Source organism: Oncorhynchus clarkii, chromosome 13, assembly GCF_045791955.1.
Source record: "Oncorhynchus clarkii lewisi isolate Uvic-CL-2024 chromosome 13, UVic_Ocla_1.0, whole genome shotgun sequence".
NCBI lineage: Eukaryota > Metazoa > Chordata > Actinopteri > Salmoniformes > Salmonidae > Oncorhynchus > Oncorhynchus clarkii.
The window spans coordinates 39795827-39817429 of record NC_092159.1 but is presented as its reverse complement, the minus strand read 5'-3'; the positions used below and the strand labels follow the sequence as shown (position 1 = coordinate 39817429).

Sequence of the window (21603 nt, the reverse complement as noted above, 5' to 3'; positions counted from 1 at the left end):
TGCGTGCAGATGCACTCACACCTGCCTGCTGCCATTCCGGAGCAAGCTCTGTACTGGTGGTGCCCCGATCCCGCAGCTGAATCAACTTTAGGAGATGGTCCTGGCGCTAGCTGGACTTTCTTGGGCGCTCTGAAGCCTTCTTCACAACAATTGAACCGCTCTCCTTGACGTTCTTGATGATCCGATAAATGGTTGATTTAGGTGCAATCTTACTGGCAGCAATATCCTTGCCTGTGAAGTCCTTTTTGTGCAAAGCAATGATGACTGCACATGTTTCCTTGCAGGTAACCATGGTTGACAGAGGAAGAACAATGATTCCAAGCACCACCCTCCTTTTCAAGCTTCCAGTCTGTTATTCAAGCTCAATCAGCATGACAGAGTGATCTCCAGCCTTGTCCTCGTCAACACTCACACCTGTGTTAACGTGAGAATCACTGACATGATGTCAGATGGTCCTTTTGTGGCAGGGCTGAAATGCAGTGGAAATGTTTTTGGGGGATTCAGTTAATTTGCGTGGCAAAGAGGGACTTTGCAATGAATTGCAACTCATCTGATCACTCTTCATAACATTTTGAAATATATGCAAATTGCCATCATACAAACTGAGGCAGCAGACTTTGTGAAAATTAATATTTGTGTCATTCTCCAAACTTTTGGCCACGACTGTAGTGTTGAACCAGGATGTGGGCAAGAAGCTAGGGCTAGGGTTGTAGTTGAGGGTTAGTGTTGAACCGGGATGTGGACAAGAAGCTAGGGCTAGGGTTGTAGTTGAGAGTTAGCGTTGAACCGGGATGTGGACCTGAAACTAGGGCTAGGGCTGTGGTTGAGGCTAGGGTATGTTCAACCCTGACTCATCCTAGCCCCCCTCCCCCCCAAAATAGCGCTCCACCACTTTGACTGACAATGGTACTCAACGACAAGATGCATATAGCAATAATGTATAAAGTTAAAGTTTTATTTTCATAGGCATAAGTTGTACATAACGATAAATTCCATATTGTTTCAGTCACCTCCGTGCAGAAAGATCTCATCCTGTCGTGGGTGTCAATGTTTTTGGATTGAAGGATAAAATCCTGGGTGAATATCAGACCTGGATGTCAGTTCCACAATTCACTTTTATATATTGTGACAACATGATCAGATGGATGGTTGTACGTACACTACATCCAGGTGGGGCACTTGAAATAGTAAAAAAAAAACTATTTTTCCCATTTCATTTTCCCGTGACGAGTAGAACCGTAAAATGGTTACCTGTAACACAGTCCATTATATACAATACAAACACCATAATGACAACCCTCCTCTTTCAGTTTAGATTCATTTGGCACTCACAGCTAGTTCAGGGAAGACTATAATGTTCATGGTTCTTACACACAAATATAGTCTCTTTAGAGTTAAAAGAGCTGACACTCATGTAAACTGAATGGCAAATGCTTCATAAAGTACACATATCACTGAGTACCAATGGCACGGGTGACTAGAGTTGTCAAACTAAAGGAGGAATGAGATCTCCCATCAACCACCACTTCAGAGTTCACATTCAGTTAGTCGGCTTCTCGTACGGTACGGCATATTTTTTTGAAGAACATTGGTATAAATGCACAGTAAGTTATTTCATTATGTATGAAGGGGGTGGTGTTGATGCTATAGCCACAGAGACAGGTCAGATACAGAGCTTTAGCATTATCATGAGTTTAGCATTGCCTCCAAAAGCTACCAGGAAGAGGCTTTTTCTGAGTAACATGACAGGATATTGAGTTCCTCCATAGAGCTGCATTTGAAAATAAAAGCTCATTCTCTTGCTAATGTGCTTACAGTTCATTTTAAACCAAAAGACAACACGTGCGCTTGTCTTGCACTGTTAATAGATACACTGTAGGCTAAAAAGTTAGCGTTGCTCATTGAGAGGACAAGCAATAGTTAATAGATGTGAGTACAGTAACAGAGAGAATAACAAATACAGAGAGAATAACACACAGCATGTTTTCATGTTGAAAATAACAACAATGCCATGAGGCTGATGGTACAGTATAAGCGATACATTGAATATATACTGTAGATAGTAGGTTTTGTTGCCATTCTAATTGCTTGTGTCGTTCCAGAAGCTTCACGTACACAGTTTCGATAGGTGAGTGATAAAGCAGTGGGGAAGTGCTTCCTGCAGAGAGGAAGTGATTTCACTGAAATTGTCACCAAGGGAGAAGAAAACCATTTAGTCACAGCACTGTTGTCAATGCCTCAATTGTCAGTAACATAGATCAGCTGTTTTAATATTCCTCCATTACGGTGAATGTTTCACAGAGGCCAATAGAGATTCTGTTTGTTGTGGCATTGTGGGGAGGAGCAGAAGAGTTACCAGGTGACGGAAAGGGGGGGGGGGGGGGGGGTCAGTCAGCAAGGGGTCAGTGCGGGTGGTTGAAATGCAGCAGGTTAATGCTAGGCCACGTCGACCTCTCTCTCTATGCCCACATACTTCAGGGCATCATCCTGGCTGTACCTGTAAGGGGCAGGAGAGAGAGAGAGTCAGGACAGTATGAAGCATCAGTGTAAAAAATAAATGCAAGTCATCCCACAAATATCAGAGACAACCAAAGAAGGACTGCGATACCGTATTGTATCGAAGGCTCCAGTGTTCCCATGGCCACAAGGCTCTACCTATAGTCGAAGAAGAGCTCCTCCCCCTGTAGGATAGCCCGTTTGGCAAAGATCCCGATGCGGTGGTCTCCATTCACCATGACCACTGCAACCATAACAGCCATTATATCATTGATTTGTACACGTCAACAAACCAAATCATTCCACAAAACAGGCTTTGTATTTTTCTCTTGATCCTACCCTTAGCGTAGCAGTTTGGGTTCACCGAGTGATTCGCAAATCGGATTTTATTCCCTTTCCTTGTGGCGTCCACGACAAAGTCTGTTGAGACATTACAGGAACAGTGTCAGCTCAGCGATCACAGAGACTGTGATGTCCTTAAATGGGTTAACTGTGCATCATTAGCGTGTTGAGGAGTCATTATTACCATTGTTCAGGTTGAAGAGGAAGCTGGACATGTATTTGTCGTAGATCCTCCCCCGTCGGTCCGCCTCATCCTGCGAGATTAGCTGCAGACACAGACAAGTTTCAGAGCGTGATGGTCAGACTAAATGTTTTATACATTAATACAAAGACATTCATACAAACACATACTGATACCGTATAAACCCCACACCCAACTATACCCCATTACATGATAAAGAAAGCTATGTTCAACAGTTTTATGTAGCCTCACCTCTCCACAGTACTCTGAGATGAACTCATTCTTCTGAACTGACTCTTTGATGAAGGTGCCCCACCCTGCCACGTTTGAGGGGGCCAGCAGGAGGTGCTGGGAGAGGTCAGAGGTTAAAGTTGGCTGACATACAAGACAACACTGGAATAATACAAGTGTGCCTTTCATTCCTCAGCAAGTCATAAGCATGTTGATATGGGTTCTGACTCCGACCTGAATTCAGATACAGCACATCATCAGCTATCAAAAGCTACAGTGCCTTGCGAAAGTATTCGGCCCCCTTGAACTTTGCGACCTTTTGCCACATTTCAGGCTTCAAACATAGAATCAACAACAAGTGGGACACAATCATGAAGTGGAACGACATTTATTGGATATTTCAAACTTTTTTAACAAATCAAAAACTGAAAAATTGGACGTGCAAAATTATTCAGCCCCTTTACTTTCAGTGCAGCAAACTCTCTCCAGAAGTTCAGTGAGGATCTCTGAATGATCCAATGTTGACCTAAATGACTAATGATGATAAATACAATCCACCTGTGTGTAATCAAGTCTCCGTATAAATGCACCTGCACTGTGATAGTCTCAGAGGTCCGTTAAAAGCGCAGAGAGCATCATGAAGAACAAGGAACACACCAGGCAGGTCCGAGATACTGCTGTGAAGAAGTTTAAAGCCGGATTTGGATATAAAAAGATTTCCCAAGCTTTAAACATCCCAAGGAGCACTGTGCAAGCGATAATATTGAAATGGAAGGAGTATCAGACCACTGCAAATCTACCAAGACCTGGCCGCCCCTCTAAACTTTCAGCTCATACAAGGAGAAGACTGATCAGAGATGCAGCCAAGAGGCCCATGATCACTCTGGATGAACTGCAGAGATCTACAGCTGAGGTGGGAGACTCTGTCCATAGGACAACAATCAGTCGTATATTGCACAAATCTGGCCTTTATGGAAGAGTGGCAAGAAGAAAGCCATTTCTTAAAGATATCCATAAAAAGTGTTGTTTAAAGTTTGCCACAAGCCACCTGGGAGACACACCAAACATGTGGAAGAAGGTGCTCTGGTCAGATGAAACCAAAATTGAACTTTTTGGCAACAATGCAAAACGTTATGTTTGGCGTAAAAGCAACACAGCTCATCACCCGGAACACACCATCCCCACTGTCAAACATGGTGGTGGCAGCATCATGGTTTGGGCCTGCTTTTCTTCAGCAGGGACAGGGACGATGGTTAAAATTGATGGGAAGATGGATGACGCCAAATACAGGACCATTCTGAGACTGGGACGGAGATTTGTCTTCCAACAAGACAATGATCCAAAACATAAAGCAAAATCTACAATGGAATGGTTCAAAAATAAACATATCCAGGTGTTAGAATGGCCAAGTCAAAGTCCAGACCTGAATCCAATCGAGAATCTGTGGAAATAACTGAAAACTGCTGTTCACAAATGCTCTCCATCCAACCTCACTGAGCTCGAGCTGTTTTGCAAGGAGGAATGGGAAAAAATGTCAGTCTCTCGATGTGCAAAACTGATAGAGACATACCCCAAGCGACTTACAGCTGTAATCGCAGCAAAAGGTGGCGCTACAAAGTATTAACTTAAGGGGGCTGAATAATTTTGCACGCCCAATTTTTCAGTTTTTGATTTGTTAAAAAAGTTTGAAATATCCAATAAATGTCGTTCCACTTCATGATTGTGTCCCACTTGTTGTTGATTCTTCACAAAAAAATACAGTTTTATGTCTTTATGTTTGAAGCCTGAAATGTGGCAAAAGGTCGCAAAGTTCAAGGGGGCCGAATACTTTCGCAAGGCACTGTACGTGTGAAACCAGCTTCTATTTTCTATTTCTTTGGACTGGAACACGACCTGCTGGCCTACCTTCTTGAGCCCCCTTTGGATGCTGCAGTTCTTGCAGGAGACTACCTTGCTGTCCCAGTGGTCCGCGGCTCCACAGGTCATACACAGATCTGGGTCACATTCCCTCACCGCCAGGTAGCAGGGACATTGCTTGGTGTTGCACTGGGTCTTACAGCGGCAGCCCGGGAAACGGTTCTGGCCTGGAGAACAACGTAACACCCCAGGTTAGTGTTCAGAGTCAGACAGGGGAACGTTCAGCGGGGAGGTTTATAGTCACTTTTAGAAACAGCATGGAAACATACTGCGGTAACAGAGAGGCAGTCTGAGTTATATGCCTCAGTGGACTAGAGAACTCATTTGTAACAGAATTCTCTGTGGCTGTGTGGCGAACGGCAACCGCATTTTCATTAATGAATGCTGCCTCCAACGGTAAAAAGCAAAAGAAAAGCCGCTGCTCTGTAATGTAACTCATCAATCACTGACCCCTGCTGGCAGCTATGCTGAAATACAGCTGTGCTGAGAGTAATGGAAAGCCTTCCGGGCAGAGGAAGAAGGAAACCGAGCGGCAGACAACTTAAAATGTCCCTCTCCTCTCCAACAGGTTTAGCTGAAGGACAATACTCCATAAGCAGTAACATTAGTCTTGTCTCTCCTCCTTCCTAAGTCTTCTTCCCTACAGTTTGCATGGCTGTGTGTGCGCATCACCGAGCAGTGTTCAGTCGTAGCGGTCTGTCTCGTATAAATGTAGGGATGAATGTTGTAGCTCAGCCACTCTGCCTGTCACGTCTCTTTGATTTCTCTCCAGGGCAGTGGAGCTCACACATGAAACCCTCCATACCCTGCTTCCCGTCAGAACCAGGGAGGGAGAGGGAGAACTGTATTTCTATTAGAACACAAAATGAGCCAAAGCTGTGAATTCAGAGCCAAGCTCTCTCTCTCTCTCTCTCTCTCTCTCCCTCTCTCTCCCTCTCTCCTCTCTCTCCCTCTCTCTCTCCCTCTCCCTCTCTCTCTCCCTCTCTCTCTCTCCCTTCCGCCCTGTGGCCATTTGTGGAAGTGCGTGGGCCCAGCGGTTCAGGCTCATTTCTCCTGGGATGAATGTGTCAGAGCATTGTGAACCACGCCCCATGCTGAACAGATGCCCATGCAGCTAACCAAACCCTGCCTGCCAGAGGACAGCTTATCCTGCGAACACACAGCGAGGAGGAGGATCGTCTTACACACTGTTCCACTGTCTATTATGGCCTGTCAAAAGGGCCTTTTTATCCACCGAGTGAAAGAGAGCTTGGCTTCAGCAGAATTGTCCTGTGAACACATTCATATTCCCATTACAGAGTAGAGCTATGAAACCTCTCGCTGTCAGTACAGGTAATTGTAGTAAACATTTACCACAGCCAGTTTAGTGGAAGGAATGTTCCGTATGTGTTGAAATATGTCTTTTTTTATACTGATATGTCTTGGACTTCTGCTAAGGGTCTGTCCGAGTTGGGAAGTGGTGTGTGTGTGTGAGGACGTGGTGGTAGCAGTGGATGTGTGTTTGGGTAAGGTGACACTCACACTCGTGCTCACACTGGCAGAACTTCTCACAGAAATTCTGGGTCATCACACAGGGACAGGAGCTGTCACATGGGTGGTCCGGGTGGTCACATGGCTGGTAGTTGTACACCTGATTGGACAAGTTATCTAGAGAGGACAAAGGCTTTAATTATACAATGAGCAGATACATCATTCTGAGTTAGAAATGCATTTGACAACGTTAATTTGACTATTTCAATACTTCAGTCAAGTGGAGAACTCACCTTTCTTGAGCTGAATTTTTGCCCATAACCTACAGAAAGAAATGAAAAACATTTTCAATAATCATGTCTATTTCTGTACAAAGCTATTGGAAAAAGAGCAGTTACTTTCATTTTCTGCAAGGTTTCATCTATTTCTCTCACTGATCTGTGTATCAGGGTCCATTCTCACTACATTCCTATGAGGTCATGCTGCAACAGGGACGGGGAGTGAGTGAGTGTAAAAGTCAGCGGCCATCTTGCCTGTGCTTCCTCTTCTTCTTCTGAGGGGAGTTGCCACCCTCCACCAACGGAACACGATGGATCAGGACCTCTTTCACAGCAAACTCATACACCTGAAGAAGAGAGGGAACACACATATTAAACACACACATGCAGGCATATTTGTCAACGCATACACGCAACTATACAACTATACAGAATCTTGTGTGGACCTGGACTTGGTCCCATTGTGTAGTTGTGTGTCTCTCAAATTAAGCTGGGAAGTGCATCGCTGCATGTGATTACTCCATAAAACACCCGGCCCTCTCCTCCCCTATCAGAACCCACCACCATCTCAGCGTAATGCGCACACACACACACACACACACCTCCCCGCCATCCCACTCCCCAAACACACCCACAAAGCCCCAAACCACTTCTGCCTGACTATTTTTTTTTTATTTGGCTTCCTCCCTAAAACAGACAGACACACATTACGCAGAGGGAGGGACTGGGAAGCTCGTTGCAGCGGTGTTTCCATCCAGCCAAACCACAGGCTCTCTGAGGGATAACAAGGCCATGCTATAGAGGCACACTAGCGTTGTGCTGGGGGCCGGGATGCTGCTGCAGGGGGCTAAGCTACTTTGCAATGTCTGTGGCGGATCTCTGTCGTCGCGCTTCGCCCTCTTTGTTTCTCGGTCTTTGTCTCTCTGTTTTGTTTTGGAGGATTGGAACGTGTCTCTCAATAGCTTTGTAAATCTGATGAGAAGGCCTAATATGTTCCCCATACAATACTCCCATAACTCCCCCATATTAGAGACACATAGCATCCCCACAATACCTTGGCTAGGAAGGGATCCGCTTGCTACAAGCCGTCTGACCCCGGAGACCGTGACGGAGTCTCGGAGAATAACAAAGATGTCATGTCCTCATTTATGACTCTGCGTGTTGTTTACATTCCATTTGTAATCATCCCAATTTTCCACACAGTATTATGTGTTACGACACTTGTATCAATGCCGACACACTACATACAACACAGTCACAGCACCACTTCGTTATCTTGTCGGTCTGTACTAAGTCTGTAATGTTGTTTTGGTCATTAGCGTGTTGTCCAGGAGACATGCTTTAATTGGTGCATCAATAGAGTATATGAACATCTGGTGGGTGTAGGTTCTTGGTAGTTCACCTGTTTGCAGGTCTTGGTGCTGATGAGGCGAGCGATGGAGCAGAAGTTGTTGTAGTAGGTACCGTGCAGCACTCTGAACAGAGACTCCTCAGCCCCACTCCACTGGACAGGAGGTTCCACCTGTTCCCCGTGCTCCTCCCCCGGACACAGCTTGGTGGGGGTCTGACAGCGAGAGTTGCTCTCTGACCGTACACAAAAACACACACATGCGCACGCACAGAGAGTGGGGGAGGCATTTGAGACTCACGCACATACACCCACTGCCAAAGGCAGAGAGCGACATGTTGCTTGGCAACAGGTTCAAGGCTGTGTTATTGTGACCACATGCTATGACTGGGGAATGCTTATTAGTCCGCTCACCAATCTGTTCTTACACATGATTTGAGCTAGGGGAAGGCCTCTGGGCCACCAGCTTAAGTCAGTAGTCTATCTTCAAAATGAAGAGCTGCAGTGACATCACAGTACAGATATTAGTTCCTTCCAAACTGAATGCAAGAGAGCGACAGTAGAGAGAGTGAGGAAATGATTAGGACAGAGAAAACGAGAGCCTGAGGAGAGTACTCTTTCTCCCCTCCCACTGTTCTCCACATGAGTCTGTCAACAGAAAGAGGAAACCAGGGGGAGAGGCTGAGTGAAGAATCTATTAGTTTTGGGGCTGAAACCCATGGTTGGATTCTTGTGTTTGGAGAGTGAGTGAGAGTGAATAGTTAAAAATAATAATAATAATCATCTTCAGCCAAGGTTCTCTTTTCTGATGTACTGCATTCAGCACACATGAACCATTCTGGCAGATGAGCATTATGGGGAACTTAGTCGATCCATTCTGTCATTAATACACTGAGGTATGACAGATATACAGTAGTACCGTAGCAGATGAAGCATTAGTGTTCTCCTACCTGAGAAGATAGGAAGCTGGTAGTCTCCTATTCATGGGTTGCATTTCCGTCACAATATTGTTTTGAACGTCGGTTTTGGACTGATGCCCAACTGAGCATCCTACTCAATGTATTGTCAATGAGCGCTGAAGAAAATGTCATCAAAGGTGCCCCAGCTAGCACAGTGGATCTGGGCCGATTCCGGTGTGAGTTATCTGGCCCAATGACTTGGGCCTCGGGCCGATTGAGGTTACTCTCTGGCAGATGATTACACGGGCTGCTTTCATTCTTTATTTTTCCATATTTTCTCATTGTTTCTGTGATCAAAAATACAATTAACATTTCAATTAAATTCTTTAAGAGTCCTGTGAAGTATTTTGATACTTTGTGCAAGGCAATTGATAAGCATTACAAACTTTGTGGATGGAGCTTCCCGAGTGGCGCAGCGGTCTAAGACACTGCATCGCGGTGCAAACTGCGTTGCTACAGATGCTGGTTCGAGACCCGTGCCGGGCGCAACCGGGTGACGCACAATTGACCCAGCGTCGTCCAAGTTAGGGGAGGGTTTGGCCGGCCCGGGATGTCCTTGTCCCATCGCTCTGTAGTGACTCCTGTGGCGGGCCAGGCGCATGCATGCTGACACGGTCACCAGGTGTATGGTGTTTCCTCCGACACAAAATGTTTTTTTGTGGATGGGTATAACTTTTATGTATATAATGTAAAATAGTAATATTTAAAATGACTACATCAGGTAATTTTGTATACATTTATTTACATTTGCATCGGGCCGCTTCTGGGTGGATTCTGGTAAGATGCCGGCAAAGTCGGCTGAATTCTGGTAGACGGAAATGGCCCAATGTTCTTGGGCAGATTCTGGGCAGTCATTCCTTTTGATTCCGGGCCGAGTCTGACACCCAATACCGTGCCAATTCAGTCAGTTCTGGCCGACCGGAAGAGGATTCTGGGCCGATTCCTCATTGCTAGCTGGGGAATTACAGTGGCTTAGAAATACAATGCAATTTAAAAAGAAGGCAAATAAATAAAAACCTTTTGTCATCATTTTGATGTTGCCAGATTGACTTCAGATGCAGTATAACGTTAGCTATTTAGCTAAGATTGAGGGGAGGACAGAGAATTTTAGCTAGCTACCGTTAGCATTGATAGCTATGTTTAAAAAACTTTGCTAGCTAATGACAATATTGCAATCTGTCTAAAGTAAATTTGTTGTATTTCCAGGCACAATAGTGTAATTTAGACTGAACAGTCGTTAGCCTCCGTCCAGAATGACTGGGCTTATAACCACTTTAGGGCACCACTATGGCGCCTTGAAAACGTTCATAACAATGGCATGACACGACCAAGTGACGGAGTTGCAACCTATGAATAGTACCTTAGAAGCTCGTATTTCACATAATTGTCTTTTAAAGTCCTTCAGACCAGACAGACTGACATGAACATCGGCCGTGCGCTGTGGGTGGCCGTCCTATCGCCTCTGACCACAGAACATCGGTCATAATTTTCTGTTCATTTCCCAACGGTTCTACATGTTGAATCGCCACCATTTGTCATCAGCCAGCAGGTGCTCTACTGCGCTCCGCTGACGTTCGTGTTGGTCTGTCTTGTCCCTTATAATGCTAGTGTTTCCCCTAGCTACCTGAGGAGCTGGTGGTCTCGTGGTCACTATCCACCTCCTTGGCCTCCTCAGTGGTGCCTGACGGGCCAGGGCAGCTGGAGCTGGGAGGACGTGGCTGTCGCCGCCGCCGCCGAGACCTCTGGGAGCGCAGCATCTCCTGATCCGCAAACTCTTTGGCCCCTTTCTTTAGAGGAGGGAGAGAGGAAGACAGGGACAGAAGTGAAGAGATAGAAGAGTGTTAAAGAAGGGATGAATGGATCAGAGATTCATCATTGGCTTGTCTGTCTGTTGTCGGGCAGTTAAACACAGAGGACATGTAGAGGATCTGAGCACACCTGTAGCAGAAAGCAGTCCAGACCACAGGGCTCTGTCTCTATGCGAATCTCCTTGCTCTTCCTCTTGTAAACATTGGGCGTAGCGTGAAAAGCTGGAAAGACACATACTATTAGTATACTGATAGTAACTGATAGTATGTTAGTAGAACAGTAATACTAGTAATACTAACGTAAAACATTTCGCCTGCTGCACAGACCCTATGGACACTCTAGTCTAGAGCGCCTGGTTAAATTGACCTTGGGAGCATATAAATTCTCTCCATGGTTAAAGTAGGAAGAAATATATGTCATTGTTGTAACAATGTGTGAGTCTGCTACATTTACTATTATCATATATTAAAATATTGAATTACTTTGACATATTTAATGAGGTAACATTATGCTAATTTCCCAATGGTGGACAGAACGTGTTACTAGATTACACATACTAATGTTTTCACCACACAAGAATTGCAGGAAAAACACATCCTTTTTTTACCTCAGATGGGTGATGTTAGTATTACAGTTTATAGTCAGCATGATCTCACAAAATCGATTGCATAACACAGATCAATATCTTTGGTTTAGTACCAGTGGCCGTGTCCAAATATACTTGCGTTCTAAATAGTAGGCACTTTGGGTATGCAAAAATAGAACGTTTTATAGTATTTTAAATGCCAGGATGTCATACTAATTTTGGGTTTTCATCTAGTAGAATTCGCTGCACACTTTTGAGGAAGAGAATAAGAATAAGAAGAAGAGACCAACGTGTGTTTGACAACAGCTGACAATCAGATATTTTGGACACTGCCACTGTTTTTGTCATACATGCCAGTCCTTAGTGGGACGCAGCTGTCATTTTCAGATGTCATTTTCAGACCACGGTGGCTAGAAAAAAATTGGGCGCTTTGGCAGTACATTAATTAATGGATTTGAGGGTTAAGCTATCGTTCAAATGAAAGCAAACCCCTATTGCTATTAGAAACCGATGATGTGGTGATTTGTTGAAATTATCCAGTCCCAAAAATGTTTTCCTTTTCCGTATTGGCCATCTTCCAAAATAATTTTCTCACTGAAAAATAAGTTGAGAAATGGCTACGACAGGTGGTCATCATTCGAGATATATATGTAGTTTACCCAAGTTCGTTGATGTTTGTCTGGTAGAAGAGTGCTAATGGTACATATCGCCATGGTTATTGTCCCAGTTCAATTGATTTCAATACGATATCGATGTGAGTGATTCATATGCGTGCGCTATTGATTACAGTAGAACAAGCTCACCAATTCCATTATTGAGTGACTGCTCGGGAAATATTAGTACGTGTGCAGTTTGAAAGGTGCTAATTTAGGGGGATACCTAGTCAGTTGTCCAACTGAATGTTTTCAACCTAAATGTGTCTTCCCCATTTAACCCAACCCCTCTGAATCACAGAGGTGCGGGGGGGCTGCCTTAATCGACATCCACGTCTTCAGTGACCCGGGGAACAGTGGGTTAACTGCCTTGCTCAGGGGCAGAACGGCAGATTTTTACCTTGTCAGCTCGGGGATTCGATCCAGCAACCTTTCGGTTACTGGCCTAACACACTAACCATTTAGCAAAATACAAGTATTCTGAACATGTGTGACACGTGTGTGTAGGGTGTAACTCTTATGTATTGGTCTTCAAAATATCACAAGTATTTCAGCATACTGATTATGAATTTGGACATTTAAATCATAAATCAAAAAGCCATGACAACAGGAAGCAGCAACAGTGTCATTTTCAATGTTTTTTTAGGGAATAGAAACGGTACTTTAAAAACGATTATCTACTTTATCAGGTAAAAACTACTGAATGAGCCCAAAAACGTGCTACGATTCATTGATTTTGATGATATTAGTGAAATCGTGAAAATATGTTTGTCCTGGCTAGTAATAATGCATTTATTATAACACTAGAGCTGTGTTGATTCCACGAGAGTCCGAGTGAGACAGAGAGAAAAAATAAAAACATAAATCTAGAGGAAAAGCCACATGTTGACAGATGTCAATAGGTTAAAAACACAGAGAGAGAGAGAGAGAGAGATACAGAAAGTGAGAGAAAAGAGTAAACCCATAGGACACATTACGGTGGAGGAAGCAGTCGTATTTGAAGCAGCGCCTGCAGAACAGCGTATGGAAGGAGTGCAGAGACTGCTCCCGCTGGACAGACTTGGCGAACGGCCCGTCTATGTTAGGGGTGCAGAGGGGGGGCAGCTTTACCGGGCTGGGGGGCTCCAGGAGGTCCTTGTATCTAGGGAAGTGTCATTTGGGGAAGAAGGGGATAAAACAAAACATAGCCTTACCATGCATAATATAACTTTGTATTAGGATTGTATTTTGGATGAGCATGGTATACTGCATGATATACAGTAGAAGTGGGAAACTACAGTAAGTAGCTGTATTCTGACTCAAGTAGGTCTATGCCAGGGGTAGGCAACTAGATCAGGCTGCGGTACGATTTTTGTCGGAGCGGAAGGTTGGGGGGCTGGAAGATAATTATAATAATTTGTACATTGCAAATAGACCACAACTAAGCCCAAAAATAAACTGAATTTGGAAATAACAATAATTTCATACCTTGATTACATTGAGGCACGATCAAGTCATTTTTTTATTTATTTGTGGGAAATAGTTTGCTGAATTCTACAGTTATTTTCTGTTTAACGGAAAACAAAACATTATTATTCTTTGTTTTACTAAAAACTTTGCGGGGCCCTGTTGTCGACCCCTGGCCTATGCTCATTTGCAGGTGGATTTGGATGAGAGTGTTTAGTTTGCGGTATTTGATAAGAAAAAGGCCTTTCAGACGGGGATGCAACAACTTTTCTATTGAGTGTGAGGAGAGAGGGCAGAGAGCATTATTAGCATCTCCCTGAGAGCTCCCATCTCCATGGTGAACACCAAGCAACGCTCGGCTAAGCACAGCACAGTTGATGGGCACTTTTCTTACTTTTCCTTCAGCTCCTCCGTCGTACCCTTGTAGGGGAACATCGAGGCAATGGCCGTGAATATCTTATCATGCGGGATCTTCTTATTGGCAGGCGAATCCCTCACTAAGGAAGGTAGTGAGAAGAAAAGCAAAGAGCAGATAATTAGCTACTCAACCACCCCTTTTCTAGTTCCAATTTCCCATTGAGATGTAATTGTATTTGCACTTTTTGCCATGTAAGCAATCATATTGGAACGATAGCAAAGTCCCGAGCCTATTGAGGACTGTTTGTCCATGTGCTCTGTGTATTGAGAGAGTACCAATGAGTGTGTCAGTCATACTGATAAGTTCTGACACTGAGTGACAGTGTCTGATGACACAATATCTCTCTATGTGAGTGTGTATCCCCCCCCCCACCAGTTCCCATAATCCCTGGTGCTCTCTATGTGCCAGAGGTCAAAGGGCCTTGTAACCAGAACCTGGTCGTATTGTATTGGTGTTATGACCAAGCATGTTCCCCATCCACCCAGTCTGTCCCTGGGACTGGGAAAGTCTCTAGGTAAACAATGCCAGGCAGTGCCACCGTGTTGGGACAGAGTGACCTGCTGGCTCCTGTACAACATGGGGTACAGTACAGTCACAGTGATCAACCTGACCTGTACCCTCTGTTCTCTCATGCCACTGATAAGAGTAGGAGGACAAGTCTATAGCAAATACAAATAAGCATGCACATTTCCCTTCAGATAGTCCAGCATAGTAAAACCAGTGACTCTCATATAGAAAACAGCACGTATTACCTTTTGTTACATACAGTAAGCATCCAATCACATCTAGGAGACATGAACTACTGTATGTTAGTTGTGGTTACATCTTTCAGTCAAAAGACTCTGGAGGACACTCACCCTCTACGACACTCCTCCTCTTCCTCCTGAAGAAGGCTGTGGGCCCCACCTTGGCCTCTTCAGTCCCTTCCCCAGCGCTCTTCCTCACCCCCTTCTCCTCCTCCTCTTTCCCCCCTTTCTCCTCCGCCGCCTCCTCCTCTTCCTCCTCCTGGTCTGAGTACTGGCTCAAGGCCTCCACCAACTCTTTAAAGATCTCGTCGTTGATGAACCCTCCCTCTGGGAGACAAACCACACAGTCAAACATGTCCGCACCTACTGATGACATTATGCAATATACGTCAGCACATATCCCCTAAACAATTAAGATTGCCCCAGCAGCACACAGCAACGCACGTACTGTACCGATTGACCTCCTGGAGCCCGCCTAACCCCCATTATCTCCAATAATATAACTCTGTGATAGATCAGACTGACAGTGTGCGTAATCGAAACAGGACAGAAAGGATGATATCCCTGGTCTAGGCAGGTAGGCAGGTCACCTCTGTCTCCATGGACACCGTCATAGTTGTCGATAAGCTCCTCCAGGAAGGCCTCGTCCTGCTCCAACACCTCGTCTCCCATGTAGGGGATGTTATGGAGGAACGTCTCATCCTCCACCTAGGAAAATTTTTATTTTTTTTATTTTATTTATTTAACTAGGCAAGTCAGTTAAGAACAAATTCTTATTTACCCCGGTGTAACAGTATAGCTTTCATCCGTCCCCTCGCCCCGACCCGGGTTCGAACCAGGGACGCTCTGCACACATCAACAACTGACACCCACGAAGCATCGTTACCCATCACTCCACAAAAGCGGCGGCCCTTGCAGAGCAAGGGGAACAACTACTTCAAGGTCTCAGAGCAAGTGACGTCATCGATTGAAACGCTACTAGCGTGCACCACCGCTAACTAGCTAGCCTTTTCACATCGGTTACACTGGCCAAACCCGGACGACGCTGGGCCAATTGTGCCACGCCCTATGGGACTCAAAATCAACAAACACATTGTCACATCTGGCTGTTTGTGTGTTAATGTGGTACATGAATAAATCTGTGTGCAAATGTTCATATTAGGGTTTTTATACCTGTGTAATAACAACGTAGTAACGTTAGAAGCGACCTATCATGTTCTTGCACAGTAATAGAAATGACTTTGTTATTGCATAGAGATGAGCGTTTATTGTTATTACACAAGTGGAATAAGGCCTTGTGTTTTCCCTGGTGTGTATGTGCACTACCGTTCAAAAGTATTAAAACACCTACACATTCACAGGTCTTTCTTTATTTTGACTATTTTCTACATTGTAGAATAATAGTGAAGGCATCAAAACTATGAAATAACACATATGGAGTCATATAGTATCCAAAAAAGTGGTAAACAAATATATATTTCGTATTTGAGTGTAACGGATCTCTTCGTCGTCTGACGACGAGTATGAAATATCGGACCAATGCGCAGCGTGGTAAGTGTCCATGTTAATTTATTAACTGAACACACAAAACAAAATAACGAAGTGAATGGAAGAAACTAAACAGTTCTGCAAGGTGACATACACTAAACAGAAAACAACCACCCACAAACAAGAGTGGGAAATCAGGTACCTAAGTATGGTTCTCAATCAGAGACAACGATTGACAGCTGCCTCTGATTGGGAACCATACCAGGCCAAACACATAGAAATACCAAACATAGAACAAAAACATTGAATGCCCACCCCAACTCACGCCCTGACCAACCTAAAATAGAAACATACTAAAGAAACTAAGGTCAGGACGTGACATTGAGATTCTTCAAATAGCCACCCTTTGCCTTGATGACAGCTTTGCACACTCTTGACATTCTCTCAAACAGCTTCACCTGGAATGCTTTTCCAACAGTCGTGAAGGATTTCCCACATATGCTGAGCACTTGTTGGCTGCTTTTCCTTTACTCTGCGGGCCGACTCATCCCAAACCATCTCAATATGGTTGAGATTGTGGAGGCCAGGCCATCTGATGCAGCACTCCATCACTCTCCTTCTTGTTCAAATAGCCCTTACACAGCCTGGAGGTGTGTTGGGTTATTGTCCTGTTGAAAAACAAATGATAGTGGGACTAAGCCCAAACCAGATGGGATGGTGTATCGCTGCAGAATGCTGTGGTTGCCATGCTGGTTAAATGTGCTTTGAATTCGAAATAAATCACAGACAGTGTCACCAGCAAAGCACCCCCACATCAAAACACCTCCTCCTCAATGCTTTACAGTGGGAAATACACATGCGAAAATCATCCGTTCACCCACACCGCGTCTCACAAAGACACGGCGGTTGGAACCAAAAGTCCATTGCTTGTGTTTCTTGGCCCAAGCAAGTCTCTTCTTCTTATTGGTGTCCCTTAGTAGTGGTTTCTTTGCAGCAATTTGACCATGAAGGCCTGATTCACACAGTTTCCTCTGAATAGTTGATGTTGAGATGTGTCTGTTACTCAAACTCTGTGATGCATTTATTTGGGCAGAAATTTCTGAGGTTGGTAACTCTAATGAACTAATCCTCTGCAGCAGAGGTTACTCTGGGTCTTTCTTTCCTGTGGCGGTCCTCGTGAGAGCCAGTTTCATCATAGCGCTTGATGGTTTTTGTGACTGCACTTGAAGGATCTTTTAAAGTTCTTGAAAATGTTCCAGATTGACTGACCTTCATGTCTTAAAGTAATGCTGGAGCTGTTCTTGCCATATGGACTTGGTCTTTTACCAAATAGGGTTATCTTCTGTATACCCCCCTACCTTGTCACAACACAACTGATTGGCTCAAATGCATTAAGGAAAGAAATGTCAAAAAAGCCACACCTGTTAATTGAAATGCATTCCAGGCGACTACCTCATGTAGGTGTTTGAGAGAATGCCAAGAGTGTGCAAAGCTGTCATCAAGGCAAAGGGTGGGTATTTGAAGATTCTCAAATCTAAAATATATTTTGATTAGTTTAACACTTTTTTGGTTACTATATGATTACATATGTGTTATTTCATAGTTTGGATGCCTTCACTGTTATTCTACAATGTAGAAAATAGTAAAAATAAAGAAAAACCCTTGAATGAGTCAGTGTTCTAAAACTTTTGACCGGTAGTGTATACTGAATGTGTGTGTGTTGTCGAGAAAGCCCCGTACCATGAAGTTCTGCTGCAGAGGGGACCAGGAGTACATGAAGGGGATTCCTGCCACGGTCGTCAGGGGCCTCACGGCAACCGCCTGAGCTTTAAACGCTGGGAAGCCAAACTCCACCATGCACAACTGTGATTGGACCAGAGACAGATGGGTGAGTATGACAAAGTAGGACAGACCAGCACTGGATTATAACGAACAGGTAGGCTACTATTACCCAAATGGATAAAGACAATGCTATATCCACTGACACTACTCTGAAATGAACTAGGAAACAAATACCAAGACACTAGAGAAGAGCATAGTGAGAATTTCAGGAACACAAGATGCTGCTCTGTCTGCCTCCAGGCTGTTTTCATCATAGGTTCTGAGAGAGTTTAGTTATTGACCTCAGTAAGGCTGCCTCATGAACCCTTTTTGGCAGCTCAGCATCTCCCTGAAAAGGGATGAAACATCACAGTCCTCTGTCAGGCTGATGGGAGAGCAGACCCTGGCCTGGTTAATGAGGAGGCAGGAGCCAGAATGGGCTTGAAAGGGCTAGTTAATGGCCAAAATGTAGATTTCCCCTTAAATACACATACACAAAAGTAAATATTCTTCATGAGATGGCCATAAACAATAACTGGTAGTTCTGCAACATTTTTAAAAGGTCTAGAACTAACCTTTCTATTGAATTTATGCGGTAGACTCCCCTTTGAGGACACAAACTCAAGTACATAGTACAAATATTATGAAATATCTGATATTATGTTTTCCTATTCAAAAGTGGTACAATAGGGCTTGACATTACTGAAATGCTTTCTACATATAGTAACAATCAAATTATAAACGACTTACTGGAAGAGTTCACCTTTCCTATAACTGTAAAATAAATGTGATCACACAAACGTTCTCTGGTCACAGATTTTGTCCATCTGTGACTAAGAGAAAGTGTTCTTGTTTCAATTATACGAAATAATTTTGGATTTTTTTTTCCTGTTGAGAGCAATAAATCCATCTGAGAACATCAATGGGAGAGCTATTGCAAGCGCAGCCATGAGGTTCACTGGCACAGGAAATCATTGCTTTGTCTGGATAGGCCAGAAAATGCAATGCATCGCCTCCTACTGTATGCCTCGCTATCCTTTTGTCTCTTTCTCTCTCTCACCTTTTTGCCGGGTAGCGCTCCACCTGGGGTAGACAGGGGAACTGACTGGATCCTCAGCTTGGACCACTCCTCGTTCAGAAGGTTGGTACGTTCCTCTATCTTCTGCCGGTTGGACATGAACAAGGCCTGGAAAAGACAGGAAATGTAAGAATAGTTTGTAATAGCTATACACACAATCTCTCTCTCTCTCTCTCTCTCTCATTATCCTTACCTTGACCTGCTCTGCGTTTTTAAAGCGTTTCAGCTGACGGAGGCGCATGTACTCAGACTTCACCCTCTTCCTCCACTCCAACAGGCTTCGGGAGGGTATGTTGGAGGCAGGACAAGGTGTTGGGGTCAGGATTAGGGCCGGGTCCGGGACTGGGTCTGAGACAGGGACCTCTGGGGCCTCCTCCATGGTCCTGCACAATGATAGAATGATAGAGTTACTGGCACTGACACAAAACACATGGAAGTGCCCCGGTCAATCATGTTAAAGAACACTTTTCTATTACACCAATTCTTAAGGGTCAATTTTTGTGTTGTTAGAAGTAGCATTAAAGGAGGATATCACTGTTGGTGTGAGTGTGGTGTGTGAATGGGTTGTGCCTAACTCCAAAAACACGTTTTACTTGGATCTGGGATGTGATAACATCAATGGCAATTGGAAAAGTAATTTTCCAAGAGCTTCCCGTAAGAGAAGTGATCCCCCCCCCCCTCCCACACACACACACACACACACACACACACTCACTCACTCACACAGCCAAACGAAACGCATGACTCAAACTTCTGCATGCGTGTGCGTGCGTGAGCGAACCACCGCCCCCTTCTGTTAGCAAAAGCACCAAGGACTGCGTTAAAAAGGCTTAAAAAAACACCTTCCAGTGCATCCTGGTCAGCGCTATAATGTGCCATCGTAATCGTATCATGTGGGACTAGAACAACGGAATCATAAAATAACGGGCCTATAATAAAGTGAAACCTCAAACACGTCAAACGTGTCATATACCGAAACCAAATGGCAGTCTGTAAAACACGTTCTCCCCTGCACATACAACATTAGTAAAAGTGGGCGTTTCTCTTCTGAAAGCCAATATGAAAACAGAGCAGCTAAGTGCGTAGTACACTTTTCCAGGATTTCATAACCTCTTCTGCAGAATTCTATAACCCTATCCCACAAAATGTTGTGGGATTGGTGAGAAGCAAAATAAATGTCGCGCTGCGTAAAGGCTTTTCGTTTTCAGGGCAAATGATTCGTTTTAACCGTACCAGGCATTAGCCTTCCTTAGAATCCTACACCAACAGTCGATAACAGAAGTCACATACGTTGATGCATCGCCTATCCATTTCAATTATGTTCGTTTTACGCAATGGACAGCTTTCACGCCCAACCAATAACATTATAATGTGAATGTTCTGCGCTTCTCTGGGATGCGCGCACACATGTCCAGTTTTGATACAGTGTCGCAGTTAGAATTACCTTTAAGGATCCTCGTGTCCTCTTATTTGTAGCGACTTGAGCTCGCCACTACAGCGTTGAACTCCCCGTATGAAATCCACCATAAAATACGGATTTCTTCGCTACGGACGCGACGTAAATAATAGGGTCCGTGTATTTGGGTTCACACGCCGATGGGATCCGAAGATTCCTATGTCGTCCGCAAGCATGCTGAAATTGAAGTTGTACAGTTAAAAGCTGCGCACTTAGCTGGCTCAGTTAGAGAGTGACGTCTGTATTGTGACCACACTGTGCTTGGTAGCTGGACTGTGGTAAAAAAGCGTGCGACTTGAAAGTATATGGACATTTGGATAGCCCACATGTAGCTTATGAATGATTCTACTCACAAGGGCTACACGTCTGCTATAAGGCTACTACTAACATTATTACTACTATCAGAATACTATTACTATTAGTCAACTATTACATATGCGACTAAGCTACTATAGGCTACTAATAACTAGTGGATAATACTAATTTATCAAAATTCTACAGTTGATAGGTAGTCATAATAATGATGTTTAATATGTGTTATTATTTGTTCTTATAATGAGATATCATTAAAAAAAATAAGTAAAATAGAACAAATGCTATACCTATACGGATGTAATGCATTTTAATATGAGGGTCAGGTGATGGTATTTGGGAAGGTTATTTAGTAACATCATTCGTTCATCACCAACAACCTTTGCTCTCATACTGTATATTGGTAAGGTACCCTGTTGTATTTTTCCACAATTCATGTATACATGTAATTCACATTTATACAGGGGTAATAACAAACATATATTATCAATGAGTATTGTTCCTCAATCAATCATGGAAGAGGAAGATCATGCCGATCATGGAAGAGGAAGCCTCCAGCCTCGAGTCT

At 44.0% G+C, this 21603-nt stretch overlaps 1 protein-coding gene across 3 annotated transcripts; it reads right to left on the bottom strand.

Annotated features, from left to right (window-relative positions):
- Window positions 1-934: 934 nt before the first annotated feature.
- LOC139364687 (histone-lysine N-methyltransferase EZH1-like) lies at window positions 935-21000 on the bottom strand. 3 transcript variants are annotated; one of them, XR_011626492.1, is made up of 21 exons: window positions 20712-21000; window positions 19461-19650; window positions 19250-19375; window positions 18109-18231; window positions 15471-15588; window positions 14992-15207; window positions 14111-14213; window positions 13248-13411; window positions 11161-11252; window positions 10847-11009; window positions 8318-8499; window positions 7171-7262; window positions 6931-6959; window positions 6689-6814; window positions 5156-5334; window positions 3272-3367; window positions 3023-3104; window positions 2836-2916; window positions 2656-2740; window positions 2357-2497; window positions 935-2180 (listed from the first exon to the last, which is right to left on the bottom strand). XR_011626492.1 is itself a non-coding variant. In XM_071101636.1 (20 exons), the coding sequence occupies exons 2-19, from the start codon at window positions 19644-19646 to the stop codon at window positions 2652-2654; spliced, it is 2247 nt and encodes a 748-aa protein (XP_070957737.1). In that variant the 5' UTR covers window positions 19647-19650; window positions 20712-21000; the 3' UTR covers window positions 935-2497; window positions 2609-2651. The 3 variants fall into 3 exon arrangements, 2 of the variants coding, with proteins under 2 accessions (XP_070957737.1, XP_070957736.1); XM_071101636.1 differs by having other exon boundaries at window positions 935-2497; window positions 2609-2740; XM_071101635.1 differs by having other exon boundaries at window positions 935-2497.
- Between the last annotated feature and the right edge of the window lie 603 nt (window positions 21001-21603).